Raw genomic sequence first — 23,745 nt, forward strand, 5'->3', positions numbered from 1 at the left:
AATTCTGGTTTGATTTGTGACGCTAGTAAGGGGTGATTAAGGGTGTTAGTGAACCTGGTGTATGGTATCGCTTCATGGTTCAACTGAAAAATAATGCAAACAAGTGAAAATAGTTGCAGCAGGAACCTGTGAAAAGTCTGCAGCGTGCCTGGTATTGCGAATACAAAATCAGAGAATCTTTAGATATCAAATACCTTGATGATTCTTTAAAAATTGAGATTCCTGAAAGTATTACAGGTATATAGTGGTGTGGAGTTTTTTGTTGGGTTGGGTTTTCTCCCCCAATACAGGTTTGTGAAACACTGAATAAATATACCAGATAAAGTGCTTTTTTGGCTATGTGCAATGAATGGGGTGAAACCAAATGAGGGTGGAACCTTTAAAAAAACCCAAGAAAACCTTGCAAAGCCAGGAGTTAATTCAAAGTGAATTCTGATATGAAAATTCAGGAATCATTCTGTGAAAAGTTGTTGTTTGGTTGGTTGGTTTGTTTGTTTTTTTTTCTCTAGCACTCTGCACTCACAGCATGTAAGTATATTCTAGGAAAACCTTGCTCTGAACCGCACTGGTTCACTTGCTGCCATGTGCAATATAAATGAAGATTTTTGTCACTGAAATCAGGAATCTGGATGAGCTTAAAATGTTCAAATAAACAATACCTTCCCAGCAATTTTTCTCTTACATTGTACTTTAAATGTATGTAGTATGTTGGGTATTCCCTGCTGTCTTTATGAGAGTCAGAAAGCAAAGGAGCTGCTCTGACAACACAGCACTTTTTCTGCCAGGATGGCTATTTCATGGTTTGATTTGGTTTGCTTCTTCCGTGTTTCTTTTCTGTCTTTCACGCCTGTCTGTCTGTTTTGATTTGTGCATCCTGTCCCATTTTTATGTGAAACAAGCAACTACATTAACGCTGGCTGACTAAGAAAGCAGCACCATTTGTTGGATAAGAAGCATCACTTCTCACTATAACACTTCCTTTCTGATGGGGGGAGGGAAGTTCATGTAGAGTAGATTTAGCTCGGCTTCCCTATGCATTAAAGAGAAAGGGTGGGAGGGACAATAAATGAGTTTCCACCGAGAAAAGTCCTGCTATTTCTAGAGCTGACAACCCTTTCAGGCTGTGCTTTGGCAACACAAGAACTTGATTGTGAAGAAATCATTTTGGCCTCCTCAGGATAGAGATTTATGAAAGTACAGTTCAGGCTACAGTTTGCTAGATTTCATCAAAGTGAATGTAGAGCTTGGTACTCAAGCACTGGCTTTTAGTGGCCTGATCTGGTGTTAGCAATAGTCCTTCTTTTGATGGAAGTTTGGACTAAATCAACTCCAGAGGTCCTTTCCTAAAAAAATTTCTACTTGCCTCCTTTCCCTATAAACAAATCCCTTTGTGATTCTGCAGCTGCTTGAACCTACGTCAGTGGGTGCACAGCCCCTATGAGAACACGCGTATGCTGGGGAGTAGCTTACAAAATATTGACAGCTACAATATACTTAAGGTTATTCAGTCCTAAAAAATAGACAAAAAAATGCTTTCCCCCCCTTTAAACATTCTGCTTTTTCAGTAAATTCCTTTTGAGGAAAATTTCGCCCAACAGTGAGATAGGTGTGTGTATAAATTATATATATATTTGTTTTGTTTTGTTTTTAAAAGCAATGGAGTTCTACATTTCTAGAAGATATAATTTCATGCTATTTCATTCTAGCCATTTTATTAGAGCTTCGTAAGCAATCATTCTGTGAAAGAACCTTTTCCGCTTATTGATTTGTGCCATGCTACTTTCTTGTACCACTGTTCTGGAAGTAAATGTTGTTTACTCAGTGGTCGCACTTCTTGATAAATGCAGCTTTAAAAAAAAAAATAAAAATCAACTGTTGTTTTGTCTTTTTAATTTAAAATGTAGGTCCCTTGAGACAATAAAAGCAGAAGCAGGGTTTGCTTTAAGCCGAGTTCTTTAAAGGACAGAAACTCTATTTGTTCTGGTGTCAGTCTAATAAGGACAGATTTCTGAGGACCGACTCCCTGTGTTTGACCTCGGAGTAGGTCAGCCGACCTTTGAAGGGTTATTCTGCCAGCCCGAAGTTGGAGGAAGAGCTCCTCTGCAGTGTTCTTGAAGAGGAATTGCGATTGCAGTGTTGCTGCTGGCTGCAGCCTTGAGTGTTATCCACATGGATATGACTTGTGTCAGAGCAGTGGCTTAGCTGTCTGGTATCTGGCCTTTGAAGGCACATTTAAAAAAACAAAAGAAAAAGGAGAAAATTTTCTAGTGTGCCTGCATTGCTGACAGCGTGTTCGTAGTGGAAGGACATACTTGTTGTAGAACCCTTGTTGTATGTAACTGAAGTCAGAAAATGCAGCTTGAGATTTTTCTCTTCCAGAGACCTCCTGGCTGACCGTGGTCAGCTCTTCAGTTCTGATCTGCAAAGAGCTTAAGCATGTTCTTAAAACTTAGTCTGTGAGCAATAGGCCTGACTTCGTATATTGAATTTGTGTCTTAAATGCTTTATAAAATGAGAACAAGAATTTTTGTATCCTGCAGTTCTTCATTTGTAAAGTAGGGACAGAAATAGTTGTTTTCTATGCTACGTTCCTTTCCTGATATGTAATCTCACTTGCTATTCAGTCTCTGAGGTCAATTAGTCCTCTCTGATGTACGATACTTTTCTTTTTAGTTTCTTTCTTAGTTAGCAAATGTCCTGTGAAGAGATTCTTAATTAATTATAACAATTATTTTCAAATAATTTAGAAATGTGTCTTTTCATGGTGTCCTAAGTACAGTAAAGACTCTCTGTAAATAATCAGTTAATCATTCTTTCCTGTACTTACAAGTTAATGTAAAAGAACCAAGAGGAAATACCATTTGCTGAACATCTTTTCACAGCAAAACATTTGCATGTATAAATACAGGCAGAGAGGAACATGATGTGTACAAATACAATTATGTTCTTTTCCTGCAAGATCCAGTTACTGGGGATTCATGTAGTATGTAGTCAAATACTTAAATGAAGTTTTGGAGAGCTGACTCACTATGCTTATGTCTGTAATTGGCTGCTGGGTAGTTTGTCACATATTTAATCACAGAATCATAGAATGGTTTGGGTTGGAAGGGACCTTAAAGACCATCCAGTTCCAAAACCCCCCTGCCATGGGGGGGGGGGGTTCCACTGGACCAGGTTGCTCAAAGCCCCATCCAACCTGGCTTAATCTGTAACTAATTTTTTCAAGACTACCATTGTGCATTGTGCACTATTGTCAGATAGCAAAATCTCTCCTCATGTTTGGTCTCGTGCTCGTCTAGAAGTGGTGGACACATGTATCAGCTGCCTCTCTGAACTTTCCCTAGTCATACATAGCTTGGTAGTGTGTAGTCTTTTCCTCCTGTTTGACCTTCTCCCACCACCCTTCCACCCCCTAAAAATTTTAAATGCTCTTTCTTGCTTATCTCTTGAGCAATGAAATAATTTTCTTATTCTGCTGGAATATTGTAGTGTGATTAGACTGTGATGACTTTGAGAATTTCTCTGATGGAGTGTCCAGAAATACTTAATTTCTGTCCAGTTTTGGGAGGAAGTTCCACTCAGACCTGTTCTGTTACAGACTCTGAGTTTAGACAGGACTATTCAACAGATACTGCTCTAAGCTTGCGTTCCGTATGACTATACCCTTAGTTTCCCACTTGCAAATAGGGTTAGGAAGTGTATCTTTTCTGCAAAATCATTTTGAAGATTGGGAAGCAGAGATAAAAATGCATGAGGCTTAAATGGATACCCAGAACTGCACTTGTAATGCTCTACAAGTGCTATTGTGGGGGAAAAAACCCAATCCCAAAACAACCTCTAGATTTACAGGGCCAAGGAGGAGGATATATTTCAGGATTTATAGCTTCTATCCCATGTAGTCTGTACTTGCTTAGTTTGCCAGAAAGAAATTTGATAACCACATCTAGTAGAACTGAGATGGCTCATCTATATTCGTTTTAGCATCTATCTATATGACATATCAAAATGGTTGGAAACTGTTCAGCAGAAAGCTACTGGGGATGTAGGATAGAGAACTGTATGCCTGGTGACCCTCCCATAAAGAGATATCCATTAATTGCTGGATTGGAACAATAAAACAAGGTCTCAACTTCATATTCTGAGACTGTATTGTCATTCCTAAATTGAGTGAGACTGAATGGATTTGGGGTTGTTGATCTATCCTTTAGAAGCTGAAGTTTTAAACAGGCATAATGTGGTATCATAAAATGCACGGAAGTTTAGATTTGTTTCTCATGTGTCATAAACACTAAGCAAAATTTTGCCACTTTGTTCCTTTCCCAAGACTTTTAGTAGCAGTTTTCTTCTTTATTTTTCCCATACCTTTTTCTCTCTCCCCTCATTCCAGACCCGGATCTTGTAATATTTTTAAATTTTTTTGTGTGTGTGTAGATAGTTAACATTTTGTAAGTTTAAAGCAGAAGAAAAAAAAAATCATATCTAAAAATCACATACCTGAGATCAAAACTAAGTGCATGTCCACCTAATGTGTTTTGAATTTCTTAGAATTTAGATGAATTCAGGTTGTAAAAGCATTCAATGGGGTAGTTTAGATTACCAGCTTTTAAGAGCATGTTACTGTCTATTTATAAATATTGTCTAAAATATTTTAGGTGCTAACAGAACACAGGCATTGATAAATAGTAGTTCATAGAATGGAAATGCCACTGAATGCCAATTTTCAGTTGCATTTTTTTTTCATTTTCTCTTTGTTTTAATTTCTGGTACCTTTGGGTTTCATCTGAGACGTGACCATGTCCAAGTTTACCAGAAAGCCTGTACTGAAGGGACTGGTATTCTGGGCGTTGTTTCAGTCTTCCTTTTTCCTCTCTGCCCTTCTTCACAGTTGCCTCTCAAAAATTCCCTTTTCTTCTAGCAGGTATTCAAGGACATCTTGATTTTTGGGAAAAGCTGTAGAAAACACTGACCGTAGCAATAGACTTTCTTTTTGGCACAGCTTGCTCAGCTGCTTTGCCTCTTTTGACCCTGTCCTTAAACTGGGAAAATTATAACTATAGACATGAATGGTTTGTTTTATTGCACAGTGAACCATCCTTCCAGTAAGTGGGTGAAAAGGAGTCAGCGAGGCAAAGACAGTGAGAACATAGGGAGAGATCCACCTTGAGTGTCATGGTTACACAAGCTTGGAAGTGTTTTCAGACATTAGGGAGGTGATAGTAAAGCTGCCTTTTGAACTCTGGCTTACAAAGATACAAAGATACACTTACATCTTATGATAGAGATAGAAGAAATGTGTATGTGTGTTTGCATTTAATACCGTTTTACAGATGCATATATAGCTACGAAGATGTGTGCACACAAATATTAAATAGTTAATGCTACATTTGCCACAAACCATCTACAGTATACAGTATTCTAATGCAGCAGAGGGGTTTTGGGGTTTGATTTTTTTCCTCCTCTCTGTCTGGCTGCATCTTCCATTCCCTTAAATGAGGTCACCAGTGGAGCCGTTCATAATGCTTAATAACACACTCTACTGGTGATGGACTCTTCAGAATACTGAAATTGATTTTTCTTCTCTAAAAGTGTGACCTGCCAGTGTAGCCTTTGTCCTAATGCCTAATAATACATGGTATTCCTGACAGCACAGGATGTGAGTGCAGATGTTCAGCAGGCATCACAAAAAACCAGCCTCAGTGCAGTGTCTAATGCCATCAAAGGCATTTCATTTGCTGCAGATCAGTGTCTGCTTTGATGAAGAATAGTTAAGGTGTTTTGTTCATTTTCAAATGGGTTCTTAAAATTAGGTTTGTATCATCCGAAGCTTAATAAGGAGCTAGATAGATATGCATGAGGCATAAGCATCTTATTAAACTTGTGGATTCTTAATGCTTTTGAGATTCAGAGTATTAAGGTAAGAATGTAACTTTAGGCAGCCACTTTAATGGTAGTGGTTAATATGGTTGAAGCTGTTAAAAATACCAGAGTGGATCTGAGCAGCTACTCCTCTGTTCCAGAGCACCTTTGCTGTAGTGCTTATCCTGAGATAACTTTTAAGAAAAATGCTGTTCTGTTCACTGCCATGTTATACCTGCAACATAGGAAATTACACTGTTCATTCTGCGTCACAGAGCTTCTGTCTGAAATTCTTATCCTACCAATCTGAGAGAAACGTTTCCATGGACCTTATTTAGTCCTTCAAGGTTGGATGGACAGATTGTTTATTTGTTGTTAGTTCTACAGAATTTACGGGGTTAGTGCAGATTGCAGATAAGGGTCTATGTGATGCAGATGAGTCAATAATTCCTTGTGGTCTTGAACTCTGTGAATTTAATACTTCTGCAGTGTCAGACTGCATCTTGTTAGGTAGTTGCACAGCCAGTGCTGTTGCTGTTCCTGTTCCCGAGGGTGTGGACCACTCTCTTTTCCACTTAACACTTTGTATCACAGCGGTAGTGACAGCAAGTATGGCAAAGTACGGTTAAGCATGCTAAACGTATAATCCAGTTGTCTTTTAATGCAAGTTGACAGCTGCTAGCAAAGCGGATTGAAATGGTATTCTTGGAGACTTCTGCTGCAGATCACAGTCTGAAAAAAAATCGCGATCCCTACAGCTCTTTTTCAGCATTTATTCAGCTCTGTTTGGTGTGAGAAGCACCATATTCTTGTACTGAACTAGCCCTTTGTAATGCTTGCTAATTCTCCACAATGTTGCTTGCTTATTAACAAAAATTTCAGAACAGCAGCAGTACCCAGGCTTGTGTTATTTACTATAGCTGTACATGATAATGTTACCATTTTTATTGGTGCAAAAGTGCCTTTTTATATAGATAACTTAGTAATATATACCAGCACTAAATCTTAACTAAAAGCTGAAGTACATTTGCAATCTGATGTTTTAACATGCTGATCTGAAGAAAAAAATGAAGTCAGCTTGCAATCAGAACACACCCCAGCCCTGTTTTCATTGTTCTGTCTTCAGAGGCAATTTACACCCATAAGGAGGTAAATAGTTTCCTTCGGCTGTCATCAGAAGCCACAGAATCGCAGCATGGCTGAGGCTGGAAAGTGCCTCTGGGGACTGTCTAGTCCCACACCCGTGCTCAGAGCAGTTTTCCCAGGATTGTGCCCAGTCGGTATTTGAGCATCTTGGAAGATAGAGGTTGTGGGGAATATGTATTATCTTCTTTATAGCTTCACTCTGATGTTTTCACTGTATAGCAATTTACTAACTTAGCAGGCGTATTTAAGCTTGTTAATGTGTTGCTCTTCCTGTTGCATACACAGCTAGGTCTACTTGCAAATTTTCCAGGTTTCTGAAACTTCGAAGCAATCTTGCATAATAGCAGTGTTGTTTGTTAGGGCATGTGGCATAATCTGGGACTCAGGCTTATCTGTTTCTGGACCAGTTATGTGTCCTTATGAAACCTGCATCTGTTGTCGGTCTTCTCCAGTGAATGTCTTTTCTGTTCAGTTTTCAGTGTTTCTGATGTGTGGATGGGTGTGCTTTGGGGGGTGAGGAGGGCAGCAGTGAAGTCCTGACCACCTCTTGGAGGTTCTGTAGTGCAGTATGTGAGAAGTAAGGTATTTGCCTTGGGGGCTAGTTTAGTCTTAAGTTTAGAAATATTATTGAATGTGAACCTCTGATCTCTGATTCTTAGAAAAGATGATTTTTGTGAGTGAGCAATTCTCTTTTCAGTAACTTCTTAGCACAAAGACAACTAAGGCTTTTGCTGTCGTCTGACAGGGATTGATGGCCCAGCTGCTTTTCAAGATGATGTTCAGAAGATAGGAAGTCAAGTGCAGATTCTCACTGTCGGACAGTCTAGCCATGATGAAGATGATGGAGAGAAAATGGCTAGTGGCCAACAACAGCAAAGCAAACAAGATCTTAGAACGGCAATGCAGAAAAAAGGTAAAGTAACCAAAGCTGCCTTCATGTTCTCATTGCTTGCTTTATGTATGTTGACTCCTTTTGCTATTCCTATTCTCAGCCCTAGCCTGAGCAGAGAGTGTTACTCTGTGTTTCTTCTCCTCAGAGCCTGTTGGGCTCTATTCTATTACCTCAAAAAATAATAATGAAGTTCTCTCTTGTCCAAAGGAACAAGAGCTCTCCAGGCTCTCAGGGATGTTGCTTTCCCATCTGCAGTGCAGTGCCTCTATTAAGGTACCAGGCAGATGCTAATGCTCTTATCCATCTGTTCACATTTTTACATTGTACAGCTCTGAAAATCACTTCTTGAGGGTTAAAAAAAGACTGTGGAATAACAACACTCAAACTAGAATATTAGTTTTAGTTGTGTTGTTAGTTAAATAATGTTCATTTTTTCATAATGTGTGTTTGTGCTTGCAGAGGGGAAAATGGGGACTATGCATGGGAAATGCTGCAGAATACCCGAGTGTTCTGGAATATTTTTTTCTAGAGGCATGCATGATTTGGGAGATAGATTGTGTGTGTACACATTCGTGCATCTGTCTCTTCCTTCCTGCACTGTTGTTATCTCTCATTAGACATTAACTGTAGGAAGGAGAAAAAAAATCCCAAAATCCTCACAAAGCTTTTTCTGAAGGCATTTACTTTGCAGTTGTTCTTCTTCAGTGTACAGCTTTTGAAGCAAAGATGGTTCAAGCCAAGAGTGCTCTGATGCTTTAAGAATAAACTCTTTGTGTGTAAAGAGCAAAATAAGTGCAAACTTGACTCATCTAGAATAGACTATTCATACCTAAATGCCTGCCTCTCGCCTGCAGAGCCGTTCTCACTAAGATTCATTTTTTCTGGGACATTACTCTGCAGATGTGAGTAGCTTCAACTGAAATGGGCAGATTTTCTCCAAGTGTGGTATTTCCTGAGCATTTGAGTCGGAGGGATGTTGGCATGACTAACAAATTCTGATCTGTGTGGTGATTGTGTTGCCTTAGACCATGGCTCAGAATATTTAATCATCAGGCACACTACTTACTAAAGCTGATTGACTTAAAAACTATCAACAGACTTCTCAAATTAGGTCAGAGCAGTCGGATTTTTACTCTGGGGGACATTTCTATTTTTGATGTTTTTTCCAGGTTAAGGTATATTTTTATTCTCCCCAATTTTTTGTTTGTTTGGGTGTTTTTTTGTTGTTTTGTGACTTTTTTTTTAAAATAGGAGCAGTGGGTCGAGGTGTTTTGTTGTTGTCTTGGTTTGGTTTTGTTTTGCTTTGTTGCTTTGTAGTCTTAAATATGTGATAAGACCTTTTTTATCAGGTCTGAGTATACACCTGATCAGAACAGACACTGCTAAGAGTGGACCACTAGTATGCTTCAAGTTGTGGGTGGAAGGGGGGGGAACATGCTATGCTTTTTTACAGTGGGAATGCTGAGGTTCACTCATTTGTATTAATAACAGAGCTATGGCTCTGTGAGAAGCAAAGAAGGGTATTAAGAAAAGACTGCAACCAGCAGCACCTCCATAAAATATTTTTACTATGCATGTATGGTTTGCCACTTGATAGCAGCAGAGAAGGCTTGTTAGAAAGTTTTGAGTATCCCCATATTCATGGAAAACTTTTTGTTGAGGTAAGCTTTTCATGTGGATTCCCACTGCCACTTCACTGTGTCCCTGTTCGTCTGAAAAGCATTTAGAATTGCTGTCTCCCATCACTCCTTTTCTTGCATGGAACAGGAGCAAAAGGAGAAGACCACAGAGATAAAATCGAACTGGCCTAATGGGAAAGGCTGAGTCCCATCAGATTCGCATAGCCCTGATTTGGGCCCGTTCTGATCTTTGACACTAACTTTGTGGAGTGATGCCTCTCAGCACGTTTCTCTGCTTCCCCAATGAGTCAAGTTCTATTACAAGACAAGAGGTTATAGGCTACCTGAGTGTGAAAAGAAGAAGCCACTTGCAAGAAAACGCCAAATTTTTTCTTTGATTTCTCCATCTGTTGGAAATTGCCATACTAGAATAATTTTCTTCCTGCAGAAAATATTTGTCCTTTTGATTTTGTAAGTCTTAATACGTAGAGTTCCTCTATGGCAAATGAGTCACTAGGAGAGAGCCAGACTTCCATAAGTTTTAACACTGAATAAGTAACATTTAGTCTTCACATGTATCAGTTTCCAATATGTCTCTGTAAAGATTTGTAATGAGCAATTTGGTCTTAGTTCTTCTTTGCCACCTGAAGTTACAATTGTTTTGAGATTTAGAGAAGGAATAAATTTGATTCCTGGGTTCAAAAACAAAACAAGAGCTCTCTGAAGCATTCTTTCACACAGCTCATGACTGCAGACTTTTCTAAGGCTGGCACAGAATTTTCTCCACAAAACTCTTGGTGATGAAATAGTGAGCAGAGGTAGAAATAAACTGATTAGGTCTGTGCATATGAAGAATGGCTTTATTGCACAGCTGCCAGCTGAGGAGATGGACTGTCTCTATTACCCATGCATAGTTGACTAGAATGTGGTTGTCATTATTAAGAAATAATGCTTGTGATTAATGAGTGTGTGATTAATAATGAGTGAGTTCTACAGGCTTTGAAAGTATCTGTTGACCTGTGAACTCAGGCATCCCTTGCATAACCAGATCCTATTGAAACTTCTTGCTGTCATGCCGCGTGGTGTATGGCCAGACTGGGGGAACTGAAGAAGTGGATAACAAGGCCATTCATGGTGCAGCTGAATGGAATACAAGCATTGCATATGCTTCTGTTTTACTTTTATACACTCACTCTTACAACACTTTGGTGTTGTTTCGTTATCCAGTGTGCATCTGGTGTTAAAAGCTGTTTTAAAGGGATGGGCATTGAGGTTATTGGAAGCAGCAATAACATAAAAAGTATTTAAATGACTTTTTCTTTTTTTTTCTCATTCCATTCCAAAATTTGAACTGAAGACGACCATTACCGATACTAGCTCTAATATTTGTATTTCTGTACATAGGTTTGATTCAGTCTCTGCTTGTTGCAGACCAAGCTCATATTCCAAAAGACTAAGCTACATCAAAGTCTCTATGTGTATTCCTGGATTCCCATAAGAATAGTTTAGAGAGACTAAGATGATGGGGACACACTGAGCACAGGGATTTAGGTAGAATTTAGGCCATCTGAATATGAGTCTGAATACTTTTTGCAATGTTACTAAATGAATATTCGTATAGAATCTATGTATATCACTGATGTCAATCAGTTGTATTTTTTTGTGTGTTAGAATTCAAAAGTAGTCCAAAAACCTACCTTGGAAGGCACGTCATGCACAGAAGGGTTTGTGGCACAGCTGTTCAGTATGGATGATGGTTTTTTTTGAAGCCTCAGCTCTGTGATCCAGGGCTTTTTGAATTTGAATAAAGTACTAAAAAAGAAGGTGACAGCAAGTAAAAGCAGGTAGAAGGTGAATTTGATTGTGCAGAAAGATAAAATGTCCATAATTGATAATTCAGGCAGCAGCATTATGGCCCCTTCCAGTAGGCCCCGTGCGGAGTCCTGTTGGCAAGTTAGGCTTGTTCACTCAATTAAGGGTTTGCAGAATCAAGCCCATGGATTTTTTCCTTTCCCAGATCCCCATGCAAATACATCCTGGTCCTCTTCCACCTCCCAATCCAGTCTTGTCGCCCTGGATCATGTTCCTGGTAAGTACAGAAGGAAAAAGTTAATTATGCCCGTGCTACTTGGCTCTGGAGATCTTTGCATTTCATTTATCCTTCTGCATTGGACTTACCAATAGTGGAAATTCTGGACCAAGTGTTTTATTTTTATTTTTTTTAGGAAAAAATATTGCATAGTTAGCCTCTAATATGTGGAATTTAGAGTTTGAACCTCAATACAGGGTGGCTTCATCTGCATGATACGCTTTGAAAAACTAGGCCTGGCCAATGTCCCACCATTGATGCTTTCTGCTGCTAAGTTCTATTTGATGTTCAAAGTTGTGTTTCCCTTTGAAATGTCTGAGGTTTTGAATTCTTCTAAAGTCAATTTCTTAAGTGCTGTAAGGCAGTTCTTTTGGCTTGGGCTAACACTGTTTTTTACATGAAATAAATATGCATGAGAACATTTCCGTGATGTGAATGTTTCTCCTCGGTCTAAGATCTGCTCTTCATAAGATCACATAGGAACAGTTAAAAGTGTGCTGTAGAAGGGCTAGTATTTTAACTGTTTAGGGTTCCAAATGGCTTTGATATGTTGTCCACTCAGTTCCAATTTCAGGTTTAAGATTTTGTGTTGTGTTTGAAGTACTTGATCGGATGAAGATGATCTGAATTTAATTCCTAACTGGATATTACTCCTTTATCACTGGGTAGCTCGATCCTGTGTGTGGAGTGGGAACCATGATATTTCCATTCTCATTTGCTGAGATGTTTTGGCTTCTCAGGGCGGGTGCTGTCTCGCCCACGTATTTGTACACTACCTTGCACAGTGAACCCCTCTCACACACACCCTCTCTCACCTGTGAGCCTAAGGGTACAACAGTATAATAAGGGATGTTTTACAGCTTTAATGTATTATGATTTCATATAAGTGTGCCGCTTTCTCCTCAGGCATTTCAAGCAGCATGAATTTTGATGAGGAAGAAGATGAGGAAGATGAAGACAGCTCCAGTTCTTCACAGTTAAACAGTAACACCCGGCCTGGTTCTGCCACGAGCAAGAAATCCAATAAGGTGAGTGCCAAAGTTGGAGCATGCAGGCTGCTGTGTACTGTGTGATTTCCGAGTGCAGTCAGGATAGGCCTGCTTTCTTGTTTTGTTTTTAGTATGCACTGGAGTATCTCCAAGGTGATTTACTTTGATAGATTTCAGGGTTCACAGGAGCAAGCAATGAAAATAATGGCTTGGAGAAAAGAATAGCAAATATTGTCTGAACTTGAATGAAGAGAAAGGTAAACAGTAAATATTTACCTTTCTACCTCTTGCAGGTTCTCAGGAGGATCTTTTGTTTCTATTGCCTTTTTCTGACCATTTTCCCATCCTGTTCTCACTGCTACCATCTGAACATAAGACTTTGGCTTGTTCAAATATTCTAAATCACAAGCTCTTGCTAAACCAGTTGATGGTGCCCTAATCTTTTGTATACTGCACTGACTTCTCATCTCTATTATATCTCTTATCTAGCTTAATCTGTTTCCCCCTATCCCATTTCTTCCTTTCATCAAAGGCCACCACTGTCCTTGGGTATGGCCTTTCTGAAAAAAGAAGGGTGTTGAGACAGGAAGGTGTGAGCCAGGGTTTGCTTTGTAACGTTACAGCACTCTTGCCTGTGCAGCCACCCCTTCTGCTATGCCAGGTGTGTCTGTGTGCTGCGCATCAGCGGCACAGAGAACTGCTCCCTGGGCCTTTGGTAGCCAAGAACTTGACCGATTGGATGGGGAGAGATCCTTAGCTTGATAAGCTGCCTTCAAGGCTACTGAGGAATCAGAACAGGGAAGACTATGTCCATTGTTTTTGTATTTTTAAAGTGCAGCTTCTATCACATGTCATTCCTTTGTACTTGCAACCTTGTAAATCAAAGTTGAGGAAACCTGAGTTTTGCTTACTGTTTTAGGAAGCAGCCTCAGCCCCTAGTCCTTCCACGAATGAGCCTCTCATAGATGTCGATGACCTGGAGGAATTTGCCGTAAGACCTGCTCCACAGGGTGTCACTGTCAAATGCAGAATCACAAGAGACAAGAAGGGAATGGACCGAGGGATGTACCCTACTTATTACCTCCACTTGGAAAGGGAGCATGGTAAAAAGGTCATAAAATAACTTGAATGGCATACCAGTTGTATCTGAATATTAAAAAAAAAATATTAAAAGTCTGAAAAACTCTTACAAAGAAAATATAATCTTATATTTAAAATATATTTTCACTTTCACTGAGATCTGCCCCACAGTCTTCCAAAAGTAAAACAATGGTATCACTTTGTTCTACTGCCTTTCTTCATATGTCTAATCTTTGGCCTGAAACAATCCATGCATGGCACCTTTATGTGACAGTCAGCAGTTGGGGCTCTCTGCATTCTGTGGCCTGAAAAGCATCTATTTTCAATTCAACTGGAAGAGCCAGAGCAACTTAGAATGAAACATTTAACAAAATATATCAAATTAAATTATTTAAACCATAAATAATGGACTGAGTGGTTGAGAAGTCACTTTCCCTTTCCAGATTTTTATCTGGTTTTGCTAAGTCCCAGGAGACCTTCTGTTACTTTGCTAATGATGCTGAAAGACAGAAAAATTGCCTATGTTTTCCTTATATCAAAGCATTCTAGAATATGTTTTTTTTGCACTGCTTAGGTGTTTCTGTTAGCTGGAAGGAAACGAAAGAAGAGTAAAACCTCTAATTACCTCATCTCCATAGACCCAACTGACCTGTCTCGGGGTGGAGAGAGTTTTATTGGAAAACTAAGGTAAACACTGATACGTATAAGAATTCTCTTTATATAATATAAAGTTCATTTGAAATTAAGAAGCCTGTAAGCCACTATGACTTCTTAATTAGAAGCTTGACTCTCTCATGTGGTAATGGTCTTAAAGTTCACCAGTATCCAAGGCATGTTTTCAAAACATCTCAAGTATGTACAAGATCACATTTTATTAAAAGTCAGCAGGACTGAAGCTCTTAAATGCTGAAAGGCCAGATTGTCAAGGGCGTACAAGCACAACGTCTCTTAATGGGATTTTCAGAAGTGCATGAGTAGATTGTGTCTAGCCCCTATTGATATAAATACCTTGGAACAGAAGTTCTGTCTGTTACACAATCTGAAAATGTCTTTGGTTTTGCCGTTTCTTAAGATCCTAATTAGAATTATTTACAAGTAGTGGAATTCTTTCAAGATCCATGTGCTTCTTTTCAGTCTGTCATCCCATCATACATCAATCTGTTGTTGATACCTATGTGAAGCCTCTCAATGTATGTTTAGATGGTCTGTGCCTGAGAGAGGGACTGTGCTGCTAATTGCCATTTGCCTGTGTGGATCTTGGAACTTCGTGTGCTATTTATTGCAGTGCAGACACAGAATGAGGATAGTGTGGTTTTAGCGTGTGCGAAGTTGTATTTTGTAGTCCTTGGTGTGATTTCCATTTAAATAGGAAAAACTGACCTTATTTATAACTTTATGAAAAGCACTTGCTGTGTTCTAGAAGAGTTGGTAGTCAGGTAAGAAAGCAGATAGTTTTGTAAAGAGTAAGTCTGTTTCAAAAACCAAGCAAACGAACAAAATAACCCCACCTGAGTGTTTCCTTATTGCTTTCTTGAATATACTAGTTTTGCCAGATGTCACGAGAAGTCTTCAGTGTAATGATAAGGGACCTTTAGTATACTGTGCTGTACTGTACCTTTACATTTTTGTTATGGCCTTTAATCCAGGAGTTGCCATTTAGTTGGGATTAGAATTAGCAACTATTTGTACTTGATATTACCTGCCTTTCCTTTGGGGCTACAATGCAGTAAAGGATAGATGTCCTGGACGGTGTTACTGACAAATGGTGATTGGATTTTCCATTTTTTTGGTAGATCAAATCTTATGGGAACTAAGTTTACAGTTTATGACAATGGAGTAAATCCAATGAAAACAACATCAAGCCTGGAGGCGAGTATCCTGCGTCAGGAGCTAGCTGCTATTTGTTATGTAAGTACTACTCACAGGCAAAATATGCAAGAAAGGGCAGCTCAGTTTCTGAGATAGCACACTGGATTTCCTTCTCACTTATGGTTATGTAAATCTGCATCCAGTCTTTGATGTAATCCAATAGCTGATCTTCACTAGAGAAACCAGGAAATTTCAGTGAAAAGTAGAGGTGAAAACTGTTGTGTGCACTGAACCAGGTTGCCCAGTTCTCACTTTTGGTCCGAAGGTGTTGGAGCTTTTACATAACCCTCTGGAAAGGGTAGGATGCTTCACAGCCTGCAGGCACCATCCGGGGGAGCGTCCTGAACGGGAAAGAGTTGTGCACATGGAATTACTGCACTAAAGGATGATCATTTGTAATGGCATTTTGGAAGCGGCCTCTCTGATCCAAAACACAGGTAGCTGGACAGCTAGACCTGCAGCAGTGGCTGAGAGACTGGAATAAAAACTCTAAAAGTCCTTTTTACCAGGAAAAAACCCAAACAAACCCCAAACAAAATCCAAAATTCAACTGAATGAGAGAAACCAGCCTCTTACAGGACAGTAAATAGCATTTGTCAGGGGCAATGCAGACAATCAAGACTTGAAACACAGTTGCTGTTGTTTCATGATTACCGGATGACTAAGTGTTTCGGTGAGAGTATTCTTTCTGTCCAGAAATCTCTGGGCCCAAGAAACTCTTCCAGTGAAAAGTGGTACGTACACTGCTACAGAAAGTTCTCTGTTTTCACAAATCAACAACTTCTGACAAAAATACCCAAGAACCACTTCTGAAAAGCTCCTGCCCAGCTCTAATCAAGGATGCCTGGAATTCGGTCGGATCAAGGTCCCGCCATCCCAGCATACACCCTGCGTGCGCGCAGAATGCGTTCCTGGAAAGTCAGCTCCAGGTCGTGGGCAGCAATGCGTCTGGGAGATTTCGGCGCAGGAAAAGGAAAGCAAAGAGCCATCCTTTCCATGCAAAGTGCTGAGAGCACTGAAGGGTGGCAGTATGAGCTGCTAACGTGTTCTTTTCCGGCTGCTTAGGGTACATTTTTTTTCTGTGAATATAGTATAAATAGTGTGTTTGATCACCTGTGCTATTATTCAGGCACATGGCCTATGATTGCAGACGCGCACACACACACACACACACATCCCTCCATTCCTGTTGGATTTGCAGCTCTCTGAGAATTTCAGAAAATCCAGTGAACAGTATTTAGCAAGAGAGTCTGGGACTTGATTTCAGTTTAGAGTTTGACTGATGTTTCAGTAGGAACCTAGGAGAATTTACATGTTTAATAAAGGTAATTTTACTTATTTATATAGGAGGGCATTCCCTGAAGCCAGGCAACTAATCTTCTGGTGCGAACTGGAAATACAAGGAGAAAGCAAAAAACAGTTTTAAAAAAAGTTAGGTATTGAAAAATTTAGGCATTGCTTGTTTAAGTCAACAATAACATTTGGACCATTAATGCTGCCCAATAAACTGAGTTGTGGTCAGCAGAGGTAATTATAAGCATGAGTGTTGGAAAGAACAGAACCATGGCCACTATTTGGAGAATGTGGCTAAGATAAACTGCTTTTATATGTCTATTTTGAGATCAGCAGCTTAAAACTTGTACATTTGTATAACAAAATGACTCATTCCATTGATATTTTGATATTCATGGTGAAAGGCAGCAGGCTTGCAGGTGTGCTGTGGCCAGAGGACAAAAGGAAATCAAAATAATATTTATTACTATCTGCATTTACTAAAGTGAGATTATTGTTCCTGGCTGCGGCAGAACTGCAGCAAAGAACGCCAGAAAGAGCACTCCCAAAACACCCTTGTCCTAAGGAAACCTTTTAATTCCTGCCTTGAGATTTTTCCTGCAGCAAAAACTATAATAAACAATACTTTGAAAGCACCACTATGCCTCTCACTGTCTCTCAGCTCATCTGGAGAGCAAGCTGTACCCGCTTCCACCAACTTACTGAGCCTGACCTGCTGAATCATCTCGGCAGGTCTCGTTTATACTGGCAGAAGCTGGTGATGCATCTGTTGTTAACTGCGGGATGAATGTGTCGAGACCTCTCATTGTGGAGCTCACCTTAAGGCGTGTTTCAAGCGACAGGAATAAAGTTAGTGCAAGGACCCAGTTTTCTCAGGTGCTGTTAACCATTTTCGCTCTCCCTGCTGACAGCAGGCTAGCATGTTAATAAACCTGCAGCAGCACCTAATGGCTGATTTCAGAATCGCTTGGCAAAAGTTACCAAGAAGCAGTGAGGTGTAACCGCACCGTTTGCACCAGGATTTTCTGTGCTAGGTTCCTTTATATTCATAGCATGTCACAGCTCCCTTTGCGTCAGATTCTGCAGGCAGGGAGGTCAGCTGATACTCTGCGGTGTGACTCAGGTTTCGGTAAAGCAATAAAAATCCCCTGTGTGTTTCTACTCCAGCCTCCATCCCTTGCATTGTGCTCCAGCGTAGTGGGTTCTGTGGTTTGGGCTTTCTGTGGCATGCTGGTTTCTACAGAATAGGTTAAGGACAAGGCACAGCTGGGTGAATCAAGTCCAGAAAGGAAAGTGGCTGGAAGACAATTGGGGTAATTAAATTGTGGATCTCCTGGGAGCTGCTGGGATATACACCTTGCTGCTTTTATCCTGGCAGCTACTGCTGCCATAGCAAAATGCTTACATAGTTTTATGGAAGTGTGTAAGATTTTAGAAGCAGGCCTGGGGAGAGGCTCTGTGTTCTTTCATTCCAGTCTATTGTGACGCGTGCTCACAGAACAGCTTGCTGGTTGGGCTAAGGCAGAGAGTGCAGCTTCTAAGCAAGACTGGGCCAAGTCCTTAGCTGATGGTAACCATGATAGTGTGCTGGTTGAGTCAAGCGGGCTCTGCCAGCTAACAGCCCTATGTAAACCAAGACTGTCAGTGGCATTAAAATGATGTGAAATCGGAATATGTTCCCCCAATAATGCCATTTGTAGTCTTGAATTTACACACAGAAAAAAGTGGAGGAGGGAAATAAAAGAGAAGCAGGGAATGAGACAGAAGATAAGGGGAATTAATTTTATTTGGATGCAGGTAGATTGGAAAGGTCTGCTTTTAATTAAAGCTCCTCTTTTGTCCTTACTGTTTTCCTTGTATATTCCGTGTTTGTAGAATTTCAGTTCTGTATCTTGATTTTAGCAAAAGGGTAGCATGTGCCAATGAAACATTTGATATAATTGGTGATTGATGTAATGTGAAACTAGAAACCATTCCCTTATCGTTTGGCAGAAGTATTGATTTTAGTCTTTCTGAGCAAATACAAAGAATATAGTCCTGGTTTATTCAGAGTGATAATACTGCTTCTTGGGAGGGAAGTCATTCAGCGGTATTATTTAATTTTACCTTGAACAATGTCTTCAACCAGTCAGCACCTAAATTAATTGTATATAGCATAACTGCAGCTTGATGGGAAGAAAAGCTTGTAAAGCATTGCGGAGAAGACCAAAATTGTCAGTAGTTGGTGGAAAACAAGCATAAGCATGAATCTTTTCTTAGAAATTTACCTCTGCTGGGCTGAGTGAGTCCTGCTTATCAAATCTGCTGGCAGTCATTTTAGTTTGAGTCTCACCGTGATGCAGAACCAAGTAAACACTTCGAAGTGAACTGGTAACATTGGTTTACTCTGCCAAAGGCCATGGCACAAATGATTCAGAAAAGAGGTAGAATCTTCCTATTAATGTACAGACCTATGAAGATCTATGAACATACCTGGATTGCTTCAAGAGTATCCAGTAAAATAACTCCATGGAATTTTTCTTGCATGCATGAAAATCTTTAATGAGTTATAGAATCTCTAAATGGTTTGCTGAAACAACCAAAGTTATTTCAAAGTTCTGATGGATGACGGAACTTCTGCATGAGTAACTTTTAGGTGGGTATTTTCAGTCTTTTCCAGTGAGTTCAGATGCATGGATTTTTACTTGCAAAAGTAGAGATGTTTTAAAAAGTTTAGTGTTCTTTAAAATCAGGACACTTCTAATTAAACACTTAAATGCAGAGACATCTGAATAAGTGACTTCTAAATGTCCCAGGGCTAAAGCCACACCAGCTGGAGCCTGGGGCTGCCCAGTTCTTGAGGTCTTGTGGTATGTTGCTGGGAATGGTGCCAATGGGAATTTCCTTCCTGAGATTCCTGAGTGTGTGTCCACAGCCCTTCACTTGGGAAAAGTAGAGGGGAAAAAATGCATGTGACTGGAAAAAAAAAAAAGAAGTAGTAGCAGAAAACACAAGGAGATGGACTTTCAGAGGTGTCAGTGTTTCCTTTACTGGAGTTAATGCTAAAATAGGCGATCAGGTTTTACTGAGTGGATTGGAAAATATCACCCTTTACATTTACTTTTCCAACAGTAGATGATAACTAAGTGAAATACTTGGCCCTAGTTGCTTGGGAGGGGAAGCGTGCCTCAGATAAAAATAAGACTTTAGGCCTATTTAGATTTTAGTGGTTGTGTTTTGAGAGGACAGTGCAATACTGGAGCGCTTTTGTGAAAAGCTGGTCAGAAAGGCATCAAATCATGTTTAATGGAAGAACTTGTATTTTCCATGGATTTATTTTTGCTGCCCATGTTATTTCTTTACTTTCCCTGCCTCCTTAGCTCGAAAATTTGCATTCATGCTAATGTGTTTGTTTTTTTTTACCACGCTCATCTCTAAGCATAACATATGTGGAGACTTTGAAAACCACAGCACTGCTAACAGATGCTCTTACTGGCAGCTTCTTCTTGTTTGCTTTTGTACTGGCTCTGGAATAAATGGAGTTGGTCCCATATATTTAACTTTGTCTCGCATCAAAATGTGTGACTGCATTTTATGATTTTTAAATTACAGCTACTTTATTTTGGGATCTAGCAGTAGCCAAGCAATCTGGTTAGTTCATATCCTTTTTTTAACAAAGGGATTTTTTTTTTTTAATTGTATTAAGGTTGCTGGCAGCCAATGCTAGGAGTGTTTTTGGAAACCTCTCTATTTCCATTTTTCCTGTTGTTGGGGCTTCTAAGACAAAGCTAGAATGTCTGGCAGTGCCAGTGAAGGTAGGAGTTTCAAGATGTTTTTTGAGTTGACTAACAAATAAGTTCCCTGGGCTGCCACTGTGTCTCTCTGTTGAAGAAATTAACTTTGAAAATACAGAACATCATGAACTCTTTTCTAAACATCTTTAGGAAACAAACGTCTTGGGATTTAAAGGACCTCGTAAAATGAGTGTGATCATACCAGGAATGAATATGGACCACGAAAGAGTTTCCATCAGACCACGAAATGTAAGTCATACTATCAGCCAATGATAAAGATGACTTGAATTCTTTTTCAGTTGGTCTTTTGCACTGCTGAAGGTTTAGAGGTTAAAAAACACAGTGTTTGAACAATTGCAGAATGATGGGATGTGGGACTAGTTCTGTGACTCACAAAAGCACTACAAGTAATAATGTATTTTGATAACAAAAGATACAACTAACCTTTTCCAAGGTGTGGAAAGGACTCGAATGCACATTTGCATTAAGATACTCAGAGTTCTCAGTTTCATTCGATGATGCTGTTTTGAGGTGACAGTTTAGTCTTTGGGATAGGATATATGGATGCGTTTGAGGTTTTTTTGTGAGGTTATTTTTTGTCTTGTGAGAGTGTTAAACTGAAGTCCATGTCTGTGGTGTGTGCAGGAACATGAGACACTTCTTGCAAGATGGCAGAACAAAAATACAGAGAGTGTCATTGAGCTGCATAACAAAACGCCAGTCTGGAATGATGACACCCAGTCCTATGTTTTAAATTTCCATGGTCGAGTCACACAGGCCTCAGTGAAAAACTTCCAAATTATTCATGATAACGATCGTAAGTATAGCGCTCTGTCTTGTAATGTGTAGGAACAGCACTGCATACACAGCCTGGCAGTGATTCTGCCCTTACTGTTGTTACCTGAGTGAGTTAATTTAGCTATGTGGGTCCAACTTAATGCTGACATTGATGTAAGTTGGGTGTCTAAATGCTCATCTTTGAGACAAGTGATTCTGCTATGTGCTGTCTCAGTTTTCTCCCTTGGCTGCCCAGCTTGTGAACTGAGCAGCAGTTTAGCGTCCTTTCTGCTCTCAGAGCTGCGGAACCTCCCGTCAGCAGGACCATGGGGCGGTATCGCTCTGCTCAAGCACTTGGATCACACAATCCTTCCTCGGGTTTTTTTGTTCCCTCTGTTCCCCATACACTGCCCAGCTGGAGACAGTGGCAGTCACACTGCCCATCTCCTTCGCCATGACTAGGTTTTGTAGCATGAGCCCTACGGAACACCATCGCTGGGGCCTTACCGATGTGCTGCTTTCTGCCAGCGAGGTACCGCCACCTTTCTTCTCAAGCTTAACTAAGTTATTGGGGCAGGGATAAAGACAAAGGCTCGAGTGGAGCGATACTTGCCCCGCTTTACGCTCACTTTAGGCAGGCATAGTGACTAGGTGCTGGAGCGCACTGGGCTACCCCAGTGCCATGCTGAGACTGCGGGGGAATATCGGAAACTGGTGAAAGTGGCTGTGCCAGACTCAGAGCAACACTGAATTTGAAACAATGGTGTATGCATTTGCTGCCTTTTATAAGGTGAAACAATTACACTTGCTTCTGCAATTAAACATTTTGAACTGTGAACGGGGCTGAGATTTTGTCTTGCTGACAGAGTACAAAAAGGGGAAAAAATTATTCTTGAGGAAGAATTTCTGAATATGATGTAACAGAGACACTTGATTAGGTCTAGATCACAATCATGCCTTCTCTTCCTCTGCTATCCTTGCTTGTTGGCTTGCTTGGAGTTAAGTGGGAATAGAATTGGTTGGTTCTTGGCGCATGTGAAACTCGGCACTAGGTCTATATAAGAGGTTTGAGCATTCTATTCAGAAGCAATTCTATTCGGACGTAAACTCCATGCTTGCAAACCCCACTTTTTATCTGTGTACTTTTTTTTTGACAGTAACAAGTCTTGCAATCCTTTATCACTGAACTGTTCCTCACTCGAGCTATCCTTGCTTCTCCCTCTGGTATCTGCACACCCACTTGCATGAATAAGTGTTGCAAAGTTTGATGAGTGAGCACGTTTCGGTTGTATTTTATCGAACTGGGCCAGAGGATGATGTTGAATGCATACTTATTTAGTAAGGGCTGCAAACAACAATAATGCTCTGTCACCTTTCTGACCTTTCTTGCAGCTGACTATATCGTGATGCAGTTTGGCCGCGTGGCTGAGGACGTGTTCACCATGGACTACAACTACCCAATGTGTGCGCTGCAAGCCTTTGCTATTGCCCTTTCAAGCTTTGACAGCAAGCTGGCTTGTGAGTAAAGGGGCATGGGTGAGCATCCTCTCAAAGGAAGCAGTTTGCCATGTGATTCCCAGTGCCTGCTGGTGTCACTCATGGTCCATACTAAACAGGTCAGGGAAAATGCAGTTGTGGAGGACCACTCTATTGCTGAAGAGAAAGTAAAAGGAATCTCCTAAAAATTCAGGACATTCAGGAAATAATATTTTCCTTTTTTTTCTGTCGTATTTTTCTGGAAGTGGCATCAAGTTTGTGTAAATAGGAGTTCTAGCTCATGTCCTTGATGATGTTATGGAGATGTGCCATGATGTACTGTACCGTGGCTCTAGTAGCACCAGTATAACGGTGTCTTTTTTAAATCCAGAAAGGGCGTGCACGCTCGAAAAATTTCTTTTTACATTTAAGAATTATTCTGAGGCTGCAATCATACCTCAAGGTTGCATTCCTACATCGACTAATCAGAGCTTCACATCATCCAACATAAAAGAAAGATCACAAAAAAGATGCACTTTTTTGAACGTGCAAGGATCTCGTGTAGTATAAAACCAAGTCTGGAGGTTGAAAACCTATACTGGACTGAACTTAATGCATTGCTATTGTATATGTAGTAGGGCATGATGAATTTTAATTGCAGTAGAAGGAAATGGAGAAGTAGAAAGCACAAAACAATGTTGCACAAGTCACTTGAATTCTAAGCTGTCACTATGTTTTAACATCTACATGCTTTTTAATTTGTTTCAAATGAAAATGTATCTGGAGTACAGAAAAGGAAAAGGAAAATGTCTGGATGCCAAGAAAGCATAACTTATGTTGAATTTGGCATGTTGCCTGTTGGGAATTTATATCCTTGTATTGCTGT

The 23,745-nt window shown here is 40.1% G+C and overlaps 1 protein-coding gene across 1 annotated transcript in view; it reads left to right on the forward strand.

The window, feature by feature from the left end:
• Positions 1–22,909, forward strand: part of TUB (TUB bipartite transcription factor) — a 153,583-nt gene extending 130,674 nt beyond the window's left edge. Inside the window, exons 5-13 of the mRNA XM_086472147.1 lie at positions 7,748–7,915; positions 11,531–11,602; positions 12,509–12,630; positions 13,511–13,702; positions 14,246–14,358; positions 15,465–15,579; positions 20,757–20,855; positions 21,252–21,423; positions 22,776–22,909. Coding sequence (XP_086328273.1) covers positions 7,748–7,915; positions 11,531–11,602; positions 12,509–12,630; positions 13,511–13,702; positions 14,246–14,358; positions 15,465–15,579; positions 20,757–20,855; positions 21,252–21,423; positions 22,776–22,909 — 1,187 coding nt within the window. The remainder of the gene's footprint in view (positions 1–7,747; positions 7,916–11,530; positions 11,603–12,508; positions 12,631–13,510; positions 13,703–14,245; positions 14,359–15,464; positions 15,580–20,756; positions 20,856–21,251; positions 21,424–22,775) is intronic.
• Positions 22,910–23,745: the final 836 nt, after the last annotated feature.

This window comes from Leptosomus discolor, chromosome 12 (genome assembly GCF_034619465.1).
Source record: "Leptosomus discolor isolate bLepDis1 chromosome 12, bLepDis1.hap2, whole genome shotgun sequence".
Lineage (NCBI taxonomy): Eukaryota > Metazoa > Chordata > Aves > Leptosomiformes > Leptosomidae > Leptosomus > Leptosomus discolor.